Below are 14,875 nucleotides of genomic sequence, written 5' to 3' on the forward strand. Positions count from 1 at the left end.
AAAAAAAAAAAAAGATTTTATTTATTCACTAGTGAGAGACACAGAGGGAAAGAGAGGCAGAGACATAGGCAGAGGGAGAAGCAAGCTCCCCTGTAGGGAACCCGATGCAGGACTTGATCTCAGGACTCTGGGATCACACCCTGAGCCAAAGGCAGATGCTCAACCGCTGAGTCACCCAGGTGTCCCTATAACTAATTTCTTATAAAGCACAGGCCTGTGTCATATCAGAACTTCCCATCTCAAAAATCAAATAAATCTAATATAAAAGAAATTAGGAAGTGAAAGCATATGACACAGTCACAGGAACTTATTAAACTAGACAACATTATAAAATGATGCAGTTATTAATAATTAAGGTAATAACTGGGACTTTCTTTCTTTTTAAATTCTATATTTTTAAGATTTTTTTTAATTTATTTATTTATTTATAGTCACACAGAGAGAGAGAGAGAGAGAGAGAGAGAGAGGCAGAGACACAGGCAGAGGGAGAAGCAGGCTTCATGCAGGGAGCCCGATGTGGGAGATGTGGGACTCGATCCCTGGACCCTGGGGTCACGCCCTGGGCCGAAGGCAGGCACTAAACCGCTGAGCTGCTGAGCCACCCAGGCATCCCTTAAATTTTATTTAAATTCAGTCTGTCAACATAAAGTGTAACACCCAGTGCTCATCTCATCATGTGGAACTTTATTATATGCTATCAGTTCTAAGTACTAAATGTTCTAGCTCTTCTATGGCAATGACTTTATGTAGGAACAAGTAGAAACATTAAACTGAGGAACTGGAATGCATTGAGTTGCAATTTCTAATCTCAGGCCAGATGAAAGAAAGGAAACTGTAAAGTGAAATGAAGCATCAGATTTTCTCATTATAGGGAGGTGCTTTGTTATCTGAAGAAATTACGGTCTCAATTTTGTACGGTTATGTTTAAAGTCTCCATAAAATTGGAAAGCATAAAGCAGAAAATAGATGATATCTGTCTCTACTGTTCTTGGGATTTCTGCACCCAACCCCAATATTCCCACCACTCTCCTCATACACATCTGACCTGAGGCAAAACAGATCTTAGAAAGGCTTAACACAGATTTCCCCAGGCCTCCAAAAGCAATGGAAAAGCATTCAGATCATGGAGACGTTCACCATCCAAGTAGAGCATGTTGTCCATGCAGTGAATATAAAGGAAGATCACTAGAGATGAAGGAGAATCCTCAGAGGATGTAAGAACATGGTAAGTGTTGGACAGGGCATGTCCCTCTGACAGCAAGAGAAATACAACTATGCTTTTCAAACTTATTTCTACTCAAAGAGAGCTATCCAAACCACAGTATATGGTCTACCTTCCTCCTTGACCTTTGGCCTCACTTCTGTCATCTGCTTCATTCATTCCCACCTACCTGGATGGAAGGCTACTGTCTCCTTTCCCTTCACATCCCAGAGCTCCCTCTTTTGCTCCAAAAAGATGATCAGGTCTGGCTTTGACACAACAAGACCTGTTTATTAGAAAAAAGGAATGAGTATTGCTAAAGATTCTAATTTTCAATCCAGTATTATGCTCAGTAGAGAAGGGAGGACATTTTAGAATTCTAGAAAATGACTTCCCAAAAGCTGTTGTCCAACAGCCCTTTTACACACAGGAAGGATTTCCAATGTTCAGATCTTGGGTTCCACTTCCAAGTACTACATGTAATAATAAGGAGTGGAAACTGGAGTTTAAGATGTAAGGACTATCATTTTATGCCTCTTGATGTCTAGAACTGCCACTAATCTACAGAAGTAATGATGTTGCTTTAAGGAAGGGGAAATAAAGCCTAAAAGGACACATGGTGAAGATTTTTCTCTCCACCTATAACCCCCTACTTACTTCCCTTAATGCAGCGATCTGAATTCCAGTCGTGCAAAGAAGACTCTTCCAAGAGACAGTCTTCAAGGGAAGGAACAAAACCCTGAGTGTGGTTTGGGAAGTCTGGAAGGAAGTTATCCTCACCCAAGAAGAGAAGGTTTCCATAGTTCTCTAACATCACATCCCTGTACAATTCCCGCTGAGTGTGGTTCAGGCATCCCCACTCCTCCTGAGAGAATTCTATGGTCACATCCCTGAATGTCAGCAGTCCCTGCAATAAATACCACAGTTACCAAGTGGCTTTAGGCAGAGTTCACAATGTACCTAAGATGAAAGAGGGAGTTAGCAACACCAGCTAGACCCCATGACCTGACTTTTACTGCTCACCTACTAGTACCCACTTACTTTTGTACCAAATTTTCCTTAAGCTCTTTCTTCCAGCTTATCTTAAAATTCAGGCAAAACAAAATAAAACAAAACAAAACAAAACACCCAGGGACATAGTCTCCCATGATGGAAACAAAAACAACTGTACAAGCAGTAAATACTGCCCTGACTAAACGCTCCAGTAGCCAGACCACCCAGATCAGTTTGGGCTTAACTGCCAACTCAACCTGTGCAGATGCACATACAGTGACCCTTGGAGTGACGTACAGTTACCTTTATCTCATTATAATACTAAATCCTTCCCCCAGGAGGAGTACAAACCTCATATATATAACAAAGTATGCATAGAATGGTTTCCTTAAGCCAGATGCATGACCGTATGCCCACCACCTCTACATAAGATGACAAGGCTCCTCTTCCTAAATATTCATTCTAAGCCTAAATAAAAAGGAACCCATTCACTCTTGCTCTGGGGGTCTTGGCTTTGGAAGTTATACTCAGTGATCCCCTTATTTGCTGTAGATAAATTTTCCTTTGTCTGACAACCCCACTATGTAGTTTCTGTTACTCATCAAAAAGCAAATTCACTTTAGTTCTGTTACAAATTTGGTGATCCAGATGGGACAGGTGTCCTCAGGTTCTGTCCTCTGTTCCCTGGCTTCCAACAGATGCAGCAGTGGGTACCACAAGCTCACCCTGGCTAACTTGTTCAAGTTACTGGGCCTGCAGGCAGATTCCTTGGGGGAGGGAGGCGCTCTCACTCTTCACACCTGTGACTGCCAGCCTGGTGTTCTGACATCACCTGAAATCCAGCAGCCACTAAAACTACTCTTAGAAGGATTTCTTTTTTTGTTTGTTTGTTTGTTTGTTTTGTTTTTTGTTTGTTTGTTTGTTTTCTTAGAAGGATTTCTGTTGGAATAAGTTACACAAGGTATGTGGCACAGCTTTGAGGTAAACGAGAGTGGTCTCCCAGAGTCTGGGCAAGTCAGCATAATGGTCAGAATGGGAGAATTGAATACTCACTTGAGTCTAGACATCCCTGGTGACAGATTACAGTACCCAGTCTTTCATAGGCATTGGATGATCTAACCTAGCAAAATGGGAGTGACCTAACGGAGACTAGTCTGTGAGGTTGAAATCTCCATCCTACCTGGCTGTTTGGTTTGTTGTTCCCAGTTGCTTTTTTTTTTTAAAGACTTTATTTATTTATTCATGAGAGACACAGAGAGAGGCAGAGACACAGGCAGTGGGAGAAGCAGGCTCCATGCGGGGAGCCCAACGTGGGACTTGATCCCAGATCCCCAGGATCACACCCTGGGCTGAAGGCAGCGCTAAACCGCTGAGCCACCTGGGCTGCCCTGTTGTTCCCAGTTTAAATCTCTACCCCTAGCTGCTTAGTCCTAGAGCACTTCCTCCTTTCCTTACAACCCCAGAAAAAGGAGGCAGAAACCCCCTGGGTCACTGGAAGCATGTACTTGGAACAGGTAAGAGCTCTATTTAGCTGGTTTAAAAACAGTTAAAGCGGGGGAGGGGGGATTCTAAAATTCACAAAAATCTAAGGTAACACAAATTTTTTCACATCCATATATATAGGATCATTTTTGTAGATTAAAGTTTAAACTTGTTCACGTAATTAAAATAGACACGTCTTTTGGAATTATCAACATCAAATATAATAGATACCCTTCAACCTACCTGAATTTATTATATCTGTTACAATTTGTCACCAAAAAGAACTTAAAATGATGGTTAATTTTTTATCTGTCCCATAAAATTTTCATGGGTATTTATTATTGTTAAAAGTAAATAAGTTCAATAAATAAAAAAGCTTATAGGTAAATTTTTAAAAGCTTCCAAAATCTTTGATAACCTATCACTTTACAGTTTTGCTAAACTAAATGATAAGATATCTAAACATTTTCCAAATAACAATACTGAAACACTGATTACTAAACATGAGGTTTATCTGTTTTTATTACAGAAAAACTAAAGATAAATTCGGTCTGTAAGGAAATTTTTTTTTTTTTTAAGGAAATATGTTTTATGCTTTATTAAAAGGTTATACTATTGGGCAGCCCGGGTGACTCAGCAGTTTAGCGCCGCCTTCAGCCCAGGGCCTGATCCTGTAGACCCAGGATGTGTCCCATGTAAGGCCGCCTGCATGAAGCCTGCTTCTCCCTCTGCCTGTGTCTCTGCACGTGTGTGATGAATAAATGAATAAAATCTTTAAAATAAAAAAAAAAAAAAGTTATACCATTTAAAAACCACAATCGTGGAAATTATGACACATGTCACATGTTCATAAATTTGCCAAGCTAAAGAATTCTGGTGTTAACAGTTCAATTGGTTATTACTTATCTTTTCCTGGAAATTAAATTTTCTAAACATTAAAATTCTGATACATGTAACTCAGATTGCTAGAAATGATAAGTAAAGCAATTCTATATGCAAGGAAAGTAAGATATGTTTTTGTTAAGAAAGGTAATGATGAGTAGGATTACATTTTTGTTGAGAGAAGACTGCTAAATGCAAACATGGAGAAATTAAATATGGCAAGAAAATCCCCAGGCTGTTAGCAGCCACACATAAGCCTAAACAACTGGCTGTCGTTCACTGCAGAGGCCATCAAAAAAAGAAATCAGAGGGATTGGAGGTTTTAAGTTTGGCAGATGCAGGGGCAAATAGAGCTGCCAAGTCTGGGGAAACTGCATTTGCCACTCCCACTTACCACTATATAAGTGCGCTCCATCATACTACCACAATGAGCTAAAAGAGGCTGCTGTAAAATTGGGCTACCTGTGATCCCTGACAGTCAGGGGATGAATGGTGAATAACAACCTGAGAATCTAGGTACCTATGAAGGCTGCCTGTAGACTCCTGAAGAGTGTACCTGACTCATCCATTATAAGGGAGCTTATGGCTACTAAAGATTATGAGCACCCCAGTGATGAAGGAAATTATTCAGAAAATAATAAACCAATGTGCCCACTGTAGACTAATAAAATACAAACCAGACCTCTGGTACCCCTCTAGTGAGAGCAACTCAAATCCAGTGGGCAATGCCAGGGAAGGACTGGTAAACAGACTTTACTATAATGCCAATGCCCCCGGAGCATTCGAATACCTTTTGGTGTTTGTAGATACATTCACTGGATAGATGCACAGAGGCCTTTGGAAGGACAAACAACTAACAAAGAACAAGCGCCTTAGTAAAGGAGAAAGCTCCTCAATTTCAGTTGCCAAAGTCAATCCAGAATGACAATGGGTCAATCTTTATATTCAAAAGTCATTTCTGAGCCATGGCCTTAAGTGTCAAGTGGAAGTGACACTGCCTGGAGATGGAGACTCCATCTTCTGGGAAGACAGAATGGGCAAGCAGAACCCTTAAATAGACTCTGGCAAAGTTGTGCCAGGAAACAGGAACACCCGTTAAAGTTACTACAACAGCTCTCACCAGAATGACAGCTGCCCCACAGGGCAAACTAAAATCTCAGCCCATTTGTGATGACTTATGGGGGGCCTTTCCAAAATGCTCTTTCTCACCTCCATACCCACAGGTTTCTCAGGCCACTAAGCATATAATTAATCTCCGACAGGTGATGGATACACTCAGCAAATATGGAAATTTTTCCTCCCTCTACCCTGAAATTGAGCTTCACCCAAATCAAACTGAGGACTGATATACCTCAAAACTTAGAAAAATGGGTCACCCCAGGATCAACTCTACCCTATTTGGACAAGGCCCTACCCAGTACTACTAACCACATACTCTTCCTTCAAATTAGAGGGAGTCCTACCTTGAATCCACCACACTAGAGTAAAACAGACATGTATCTACACAGAGGCCCAGGGGGAGATGCCACCAGCACCAGATAACAACAAATACTCCTGTGAGCCACTCACTGCCATGAAACTTCTGTTGGAGAAATTCACAAGATTAAAAGAGCCTCAGTGCATAAGGGCTCTCAAATTTAAACCACAATAATCTCTGTATGATACTAATTCTGCTGCTCTCATATCTTTGGCCTTATTGTTTGCTGCCAGGCCCCCCTTAACAGACTCAATCATTCCCTCTAACACTGTTGAGTAATAAATATCACAGCTTATTGTTAATACATGGCAAAATAGGGGCAGCCCGGGTGGCTCAGTGTTTACTGCCACCTTCAGCACAGGGCCTGATCCTGGAGACTCGGGATCGAGTCCTACATCAGTCTCCCTGCATGGAGCCTGCTTCTCCCTCTGCCTATGTCTCTGCCTCTCTCTCTCTCTCTGTCTCTCTCATGAATAAATAATAAAATCTTTTTAAAAAATGATTTTATTTATTTGAGAGAGACAGCGCAAGAAAGGAGTGAGCAGGAGTGTGGACAGGACAGAGGGAGAATATCAAGGAGACTGTGTGGAGTGCAGAGCTTGATACCTTACCAGAATACAGTGGATTTATACAAATTACAAGCCAAATGTAGCATCCATGTCCTGTAATGTCTAGTTCATTTTATTTGTTTTTGTGTATTTTTGGGGTTTTTAAAATTTATTTATTTATTTTAGGGAGAGAGAGCATGAGCAAGAGGAGGAGCAGTAAAGAAACTCAAGCAGACTCCCCAATGAGCATGGGAGCCAGATCCTGAGCTCACCACAACCCTGAGATCAGGACCTGAGCTAAAATCAAGAGTCAGGGGGCATTCTGGATGGCTCAGCAGTTTAGCACCGCCTTCAGCCCAGGGTATGATCCTGGGGACCCACATCAAGCTCCCCGCATAGAGCCTGCTTCTCCCTCTGCCTGTGTCTCTCATGAATAAATAAAATCTTTTTAAAAATTAAATAAAATATAAGGAACCCACTCACCCTTGTTTGGGGAGTCAAGGCTTTGGAAGTTATTCTCAACAATCTCTTTATTTGCTGCAAATAAAATTTCCTTTGTGTCACAACTTTACTTGGTGTGCTTTCTATCTGTGACTCACCAAAAAGTGAACTCATGTTCTTTCAGTTATGTTGAGAACTGATTCTAGCTTCAGTGTTTCCTACTGTATCCATAAGATATTTCTTAACATACTAATGTGTTCTAGTGTATTCTCTAACTCTGAGGTAAGAGAATGGCATATGATCCACAAAACCATTATAAATACTTTGTTTACCTAAGATAACTTGTCAAATGAAGGCATCAACACAGGCATACACATTTCTGAGTACTGCATTTCTATCATACAGTATAGTTGTGTCTATTTCTTTTTTTAAGATTTTTTTCTAGATTTATTTATTTATTTATGAGAGAGACAGAGACAGAGAGAGAAAGAGAGAGGCAGAGACACAGGAGGAGGGAGAAGCAGGCTCCATGCCGGGAGCCCGATGTGGGACTCGATCCCAGGACTCCAGGACCGCGCCCTGGGCCAAAGGCAGGCCCAAACCGCTGAGCCACCCAGGAACCCCCAATTGTGTCTATTTCTTACATGGAACGCTTTGGTGGGGATCCCTGGGTGGCTCAGCAGTTTGGGCCTGCCTTTGGCCCAGGGCGTGGTCCTGGAGTCCTGGGATCGAGTCCCACATCGGGCTCCCGGCATGGAGCCTGCTTCTCCCTCCTCCTGTGTCTCTGCCTCTCTCTCTCTCTCTATCATGAATAAATAAATCTTAAAGAAAAAAAAAAAAAGGAAAGCTTTGGTGGGTTACAAATGTACCTAACAGATTCCACTGTGAGAATTTCACAACAGTCCTTTGGACATCTTGTGAAAATGCAGATTGTGTTCCAGACTTCAGGAGTGGGATTCGAGTCTGCATTTCAAATGGAGATGGTAGCCTAAGGGCCAACGGATACATTTTTTTCTTAATAACAAAGAGGTATAACTCTATGAATTCTTGGAGGACTTGTAACTGAAGGCATTTCATAGCCTTACAGATTCTACTATAAGAGCAAGAATGGGGCAGCCCCCAGTGGCTCAGTGGTTTAGCACCGCCTTCAGCCCAGGGTGTGATCCTGGAGACGGGGGAGGAGTCCCACGGCGGGCTCCCTGCATGGAGCCTGCTTCTCCCTCTGCCTGTGTTTCTACCTCTCTCTGTGTCTCTCATGAATAAATGGATGAAATCTTTAAAAAATATATTAATAATAGTAGCAAGAATGGCACAATACTTTTTGAGTGTTTACTGGTTATTAGGTAGCACTCTAATGATTTTTCACAAATTAAGGCACAAATAAATAAGAATCTATAAACATATTATTCTTTTTATGAGAATATTTTGACAAACATCCAGTACATGGAAGGGATTAGCTTTTAATCCGGGTTGTCTGACCTACAGTCGATCTAAAATGACAGCCAGGACAATTTATAGACAACCCTGCTGCAATCTGAGAAGAGTGATGGAAACAAGGCACTGACACAAAAGTGATCTACCTTTTACATTTTATGCACACATCCACACATGTAAAAAGCACTTATAGACACATTAAAAGTGATAGCATAAAACGTCATGGTAACTTAAACATTTTCATTGGCAATAAACTTATAAATCCACATGTGGATGATGATGCTTCTATCTTTTAATCACACTATAAAGACAAACAGAATGGTATAAAGAAAACAGCTATACACTATATATACGTCAACTAACTAGAATTTAAATAAAAACTGGAGGAAAAAGAAAACCGCTAACATTTCTGAGTCTAGTATTTCACTGAAAATTCTCTTTCAAAAATCATTGATGCTCTGTGTTAGATTTGAGAATATTAAGATGCTTGAACATGTTAATTATGTGATTCTTGGTTTTTGGTTTTTTTTTTTTTCCTGAAAATACGAGTATGTCTGAGACATGAGTGTAGAGTAAAACAGAAACCTGCAGGACAACAGCCTGAATTATTTACAACCACCACTCCCAGAAGTATCTCCCGTACACAGAAGAGAGAGCCTTCATTTTCCACTGGAAACTACATGCAAAAATAAACTCAGGAGTTCCCAGTTTGAATGTGAAGGCTTCTGCATATCTTTCAGTAAATCCATCCAATCTTCATGAATGAGAGGCATATTCACATTACACAGGAGGAAATCTGGCAGAGAGCGCACAAAACCAAGTAAAAGAAGTTAACATCAGCTGTAAAGAAGCAAATTGTTATCAGTTCCTGCAGCTCATAGGACACATTATCCCTGTTGTGTTCTTGTGGCCCCCAAATGTAAATCAAAATATGAACCTAATTACGAGAAAACGGTGGGTTTATACAAATTACAAGCCACATGTAACGCCTATGTCCTGTAATGTCTAGTGTAGATTTTTATTTTTTTAAAAGATTTAAGAGAGAGGGAGAGGAAGTGCGAGTAGGGAGAGGGGCCGAGGGAAAGAATATCAAGCAGACTCCCCGCTTAGCGTGGGAGCCAGACACTGGGCTGAATCCCAGGACCTTGAGATCACACAGGAGCTGAAATCAACAGCCAGTCACTTAACCGACTGAGCCACCCAGGTGCCCTTCTAGTGTATTTTAAATCGAGCATCGTTCACATTCTAAACAGCAAGGCTGTCTTTTCCAGACCTTTCCGAGTTATCTGGGGCACATCCATCCTGTTTATTTGCACATTTTCTTAATCCCGGTATACATACAGCCATCAAAGTATCCAGATGGGACCTAACCATGAAATGTTCCCCTTGGCTGATATCCCAGGAATCGACCACATCCACACAACAGACATCTTTGATTCAGTGCTTTCCCTTGTGGATCTGTCCCAGAGGGAACATTTTTGATAGATGCAAGACATTAATTCAAATTCACAATTGTTCATATGTTCTACTGGAAGGCAGGTTGGAGGGAAGGGAAAGAGGGCTCTGGAATGTAGGAAAGTATTCTAAGAGCTAAATAGAAGTATTCTTTAAATTTAAAAAACAAGGTATTATTTGTTTTATTTTAGAGAGAGGGAGAGAGTGCGTGCATGTACTCGCTAATTTAGCTCCTAAAATACTATATTCTTTCTAGGAGCTAAATTAAAGTAATCTTTTTAAAAAAGGATTGTCTTTATTTTAGAGCGAGAAAGAGAGAGTGCGTGCTCGCGAGCTGGGAGGGGGGAGGGTGCAGAGGGAGAGGGAGGAGGAGGGAAGCAGACTCCCCAATGAGCGAGAGGCCCCATTCCGAGCTCAATCTCAGCACCCTGAGATCGCAACCGGAGCCAAAACCAAGAGTCCAATGCCTCAGGGACTGGGACCCTCAGTATCCTTTTTTTAAAAAGAGATGAATACACTCCTAAGACAGAACATCATCAGAACGAGAGCGATCAGCACTGGCAACTTGGAAACGCTCGGAATTTCAGGAGACAAAGATGACACGGCCTGCGATGTGGGACGCGAGGCTCACCTGGGAACTGGCCATTTCTTCTCCTTTCACCTCAGTTCCCTGGACTTCTTCCTCAGAGGAGATTCGTGGAGCAATCACAGCCGCCTCAGGAGAAAATGCCCTCGGAGCCACGACAGAGCCTCTTACCCCGTAACCTGCTCGCCTGCAGGCAGGACGGCGAAATGCAGAAAAGGCCCCACTTCCTGGTCCTTTGTGTCAGGAGCCGCTCAGAACAATGAGCTCTGCTTGGACGCCGATCCCTGAGTGCCCGCGGGTCGGTTTCTTCCGGGGCGGAGGGGGCAGGCGGGCGGGCGGCGCAGCTCTCCCCGGACACCTGGACCAGCGCAGACAGACGACGGCGGCCGCCCAGGACGGACGTCAGGTGCCCGCCCGGCAGCGCGCCGCCAGGAGCCAGATCAAACCAGCCGGGCCCAAGATGGGCGGGCCGCCATGACCGGAAGCGCCCGACCCAAATAAGGAAGAAAAGGCGCGGAAACGCGGCTTGCGAGAAATTCCCACCCCGGGTCATACCCGTCCGGCCCCGTCCTACGACACAGTCGTCTCGCGCAGAAACCCGGCAGCCCCGCTCCCGCTGTCTCTGGGGGTCTCCTGCTGTCACATCTTGAAAGTGTACTTTGTTTTAGGAAACTTTCCTGTTTGTCTCACTCATTTGCTGACCTGTGTGCGTCCCTGAATTATTATGGTGACAAGATGGGGACACCGGAGCAATATATTTGGATGGGCTGGATGGAGGGCCCTAGGGTCTCCCCAGGCCACTGGAAATGCTTCTTTGGTTTTGGTTTGTGTTGTTGTTTTTTAAGATTGTATTTATTCATGAGAGACACCCAGAGAGAGAGAGGCAGAGACTATCTGGAGCCTGATGCTGGGACTGGATCCCAGGATCCCAGGATCACGACCTGAGCCGAAGGCAGATGCTCAACACTGAGCCACCCAGGTGCCTCACTTGGAACACTTCTTTAAAGCAACACTGTTGTTCCACCCACGCCAATGATAGAATCTAAGGAGGAAGGCTCTAACAATTGAGTTAGGGACAGATAGGACTAAGCAGGGAAAGATAAGGGAAAGGCCCCGCAGTCAGGCCCCCATAAGCCCCAAGGACACTGAGAAGCAACAAAAACACAGTAAGTAAATCTGGCCCTTGGGTCCAAAATGCTGGGGAGTCCCTTCCTTTACGGCTTAAAGTAATCAATCACCAAGTCAAAAAGTCATTTTCATTCACTCAAGATTAAAAGATTTTCCCGGGCCCACCAGCTTCCTAGTCGGGTTTTCTAAAAAAGGGCCAGCCAAAAAAACCCCTCAGTGGCAAATGCTGTTGAGACCCCTCTCACTCCTGAGAGTTTTCTCTGTATCCTTGTTAATAAAATTTTATCATTTGGGCACCCCGGGTGGCTCGGCGGTTGGCGCCGCCTTGGCCCCAGGGCGGTTCTGGAGACCCCACCACCCTCCATTTGGGGCCCCCGCATGGAGCCTGTTTCTCCCTCTGCCTCTCTCTCTGTGTCTCTAGGGTAAATAAATAAAATCTTTAAAAAGAAGCAAATTGTTTTCATTTCCCTGCAGCTCATAGGACACATTACCCTTTGTTGTTTTCCCTTGGGTGGCCCCCAAATTTTAAATCAAAAATATAAACCCCAATTTTCGAGAAAACGGGGGGGGTTTATACAAATTACAAGCCACAGGGAACGCCTATGTCCTGTAATGTCTAGGGGGTAGATTTTTTTTTTTTTAAAAAAGTTTTTAAGAGAGGGGGGGAGGGGAAAAGTGCGAGTAGGGGGAGAGGGGGGGCCGGGGGAAAAAGAATATCAAGCAGACTCCCGGGGCTTAGCGTGGGAGCCAGACACTGGGCTAAAACCCGGGACCTTGAGATCACAAGGAGCTGAAATCAACAGAAAAGTCATTTAAACCCGTTTTGAGCCACCCAGGTCCCCTTTTTAGTGTATTTTAAATCGGCATCTTTCCACTTTCTAAACAGCAAGGCTGTCTTTTCCAGACCTTTCCGAGTTATCTGGGGCACATCCATCCTGTTTATTTGCACATTTTCTTAATCCCGGTATACATACAGCCATCAAAGTATCCAGATGGGACCTAACCATGAAATGTTCCCCTTGGCTGATATCCCAGGAATCGACCACATCCACACAACAGACATCTTTGATTCAGTGCTTTCCCTTGTGGATCTGTCCCAGAGGGAACATTTTTGATAGATGCAAGACATTAATTCAAATTCACAATTGTTCATATGTTCTACTGGAAGGCAGGTTGGAGGGAAGGGAAAGAGGGCTCTGGAATGTAGGAAAGTATTCTAAGAGCTAAATAGAAGTATTCTTTAAATTTAAAAAACAAGGTATTATTTGTTTTATTTTAGAGAGAGGGAGAGAGTGCGTGCATGTACTCGCTAATTTAGCTCCTAAAATACTATATTCTTTCTAGGAGCTAAATTAAAGTAATCTTTTTAAAAAAGGATTGTCTTTATTTTAGAGCGAGAAAGAGAGAGTGCGTGCTCGCGAGCTGGGAGGGGGGAGGGTGCAGAGGGAGAGGGAGGAGGAGGGAAGCAGACTCCCCAATGAGCGAGAGGCCCCATTCCGAGCTCAATCTCAGCACCCTGAGATCGCAACCGGAGCCAAAACCAAGAGTCCAATGCCTCAGGGACTGGGACCCTCAGTATCCTTTTTTTAAAAAGAGATGAATACACTCCTAAGACAGGAACATCATCAGAACGAGAGCGATCAGCACTGGCAACTTGGAAACGCTCGGAATTTCAGGAGACAAAGATGACACGGCCTGCGATGTGGGACGCGAGGCTCACCTGGGAACTGGCCATTTCTTCTCCTTTCACCTCATTCCCTGGACTTCTTCCTCAGAGGAGATTCGTGGAGCAATCACAGCCGCCTCAGGAGAAAATGCCCTCGGAGCCACGACAGAGCCTCTTACCCCGTAACCTGCTCGCCTGCAGGCAGGACGGCGAAATGCAGAAAAGGCCCCACTTCCTGGTCCTTTGTGTCAGGAGCCGCTCAGAACAATGAGCTCCTGCTTGGACGCCGATCCCTGAGTGCCCGCGGGTCGGTTTCTTTCCGGGGCGGGGGGGCAGGCGGGCGGGCGGCGCAGCTCTCCCCGGACACCTGGACCAGCGCAGACAGACGACGGCGGCCGCCCAGGACGGACGTCAGGTGCCCGCCCGGCAGCGCGCCGCCAGGAGCCAGATCAAACCAGCCGGGCCCAAGATGGCGGCCGCCATGACCGGAAGCGCCCGACCAAATAAGGAAGAAAAGGCGCGGAAACGCGGCTTGCGAGAAATTCCCACCCCGGGTCATACCCGGTCCGGCCCCCTCCTCGACAACAGTCAGTCTCGCGCAGAAACCCGCAGCCCCGGCTCCCGCTGTCTCTGGGGGTCTCCTGCTGTCACATCTTGAAAGTGTACTTTGTTTTAGGAAACTTTCCTGTTTGTCTCACTCATTTGCTGACCTGTGTGCGTCCCTGAATTCTTATGGTGACAAGATGGGGACACCGGAGCAATATATTTGGGATGGGCTGGATGGAGGGCCCAGGGTCTCCCCAGGCCACCTGGAAATGCTTTCTTTGGTTTGGTTTGTTGTTGTTGTTTTTTAAGATTGTATTTATTCATGAGAGACACCCAGAGAGAGAGAGGCAGAGACTATCTGGAGCCTGATGCTGGGACTGGATCCCAGGATCCCAGGATCACGACCTGAGCCGAAGGCAGATGCTCAACACTGAGCCACCCAGGTGCCTCACTTGGAACACTTCTTTAAAGCAACACTGTTGTTTCCACCCACGCCAATTGATACAATCTAAGGAGGAAGGCTCTAACAATTGAGTTAGGGACAGATAGGACTAAGCAGGGAAAGATAAGGGAAAGGCCCCGCAGTCAGGCTCCCATAAGCTCCAAGGACACTGAGAAGCAACAAAAACACAGATAAGTAAATCTGGTCCTTGGCTCCAAAATGCTAGGGAGTCCCTTCCTTTGACGGCTATCAAGTAATCAATCACCAGAGTCAAAACAGTCATTTTCATTCACTCAAGATGTCACAAGAGATCTCCAGGCCACCAGCTTCCTAGTCAGGTTTTCTATAAAAGGCCAGCCAAAAAAAGCCCTCAGTGGCAATGCTGTTGAGACCCCTCTCACTCCTGAGAGTTTTCTCTGTATCCTTGCTTAATAAATTTATATCACTTGGGCAGCCCGGGTGGCTCGGCGGTTGGCGCCGCCTTTGGCCCAGGGCGTGATTCTGGAGACCCCATCCAGTCTCCAGTTGGGCTCCCTGCATGGAGCCTGCTTCTCCCTCTGCCTCTCTCTCTGTGTCTCTCATGAGTAAATAAAT

At 44.5% G+C, this 14,875-nt stretch overlaps 3 protein-coding genes across 3 annotated transcripts in view; all 3 read right to left on the reverse strand.

Annotated features, from left to right (window-relative positions):
• Nucleotides 1–10,664, reverse strand: part of LOC121484192 (putative protein ZNF720) — a 99,179-nt gene extending 88,515 nt beyond the window's left edge. Inside the window, exon 1 of the mRNA XM_041743058.1 lies at nucleotides 10,545–10,664. The gene's annotated coding sequence lies outside the window, so the exon portion shown is untranslated. The remainder of the gene's footprint in view (nucleotides 1–10,544) is intronic.
• Nucleotides 1–13,919, reverse strand: part of ZNF813 (zinc finger protein 813) — a 53,156-nt gene extending 39,237 nt beyond the window's left edge. The window contains exon 1 of the mRNA XM_041742995.1: nucleotides 13,348–13,919. The gene's annotated coding sequence lies outside the window, so the exon portion shown is untranslated. The remainder of the gene's footprint in view (nucleotides 1–13,347) is intronic.
• LOC121484191 (putative protein ZNF720) lies at nucleotides 1,378–10,663 on the reverse strand. The gene is made up of 3 exons (XM_041743057.1): nucleotides 10,545–10,663; nucleotides 1,982–2,108; nucleotides 1,378–1,487 (listed from the first exon to the last, which is right to left on the reverse strand). The coding sequence occupies exons 1-3, from the start codon at nucleotides 10,557–10,559 to the stop codon at nucleotides 1,378–1,380; spliced, it is 252 nt and encodes an 83-aa protein (XP_041598991.1). The 5' UTR covers nucleotides 10,560–10,663.
• Nucleotides 13,920–14,875: the final 956 nt, after the last annotated feature.

This window comes from Vulpes lagopus, chromosome 2 (genome assembly GCF_018345385.1).
Source record: "Vulpes lagopus strain Blue_001 chromosome 2, ASM1834538v1, whole genome shotgun sequence".
Lineage (NCBI taxonomy): Eukaryota > Metazoa > Chordata > Mammalia > Carnivora > Canidae > Vulpes > Vulpes lagopus.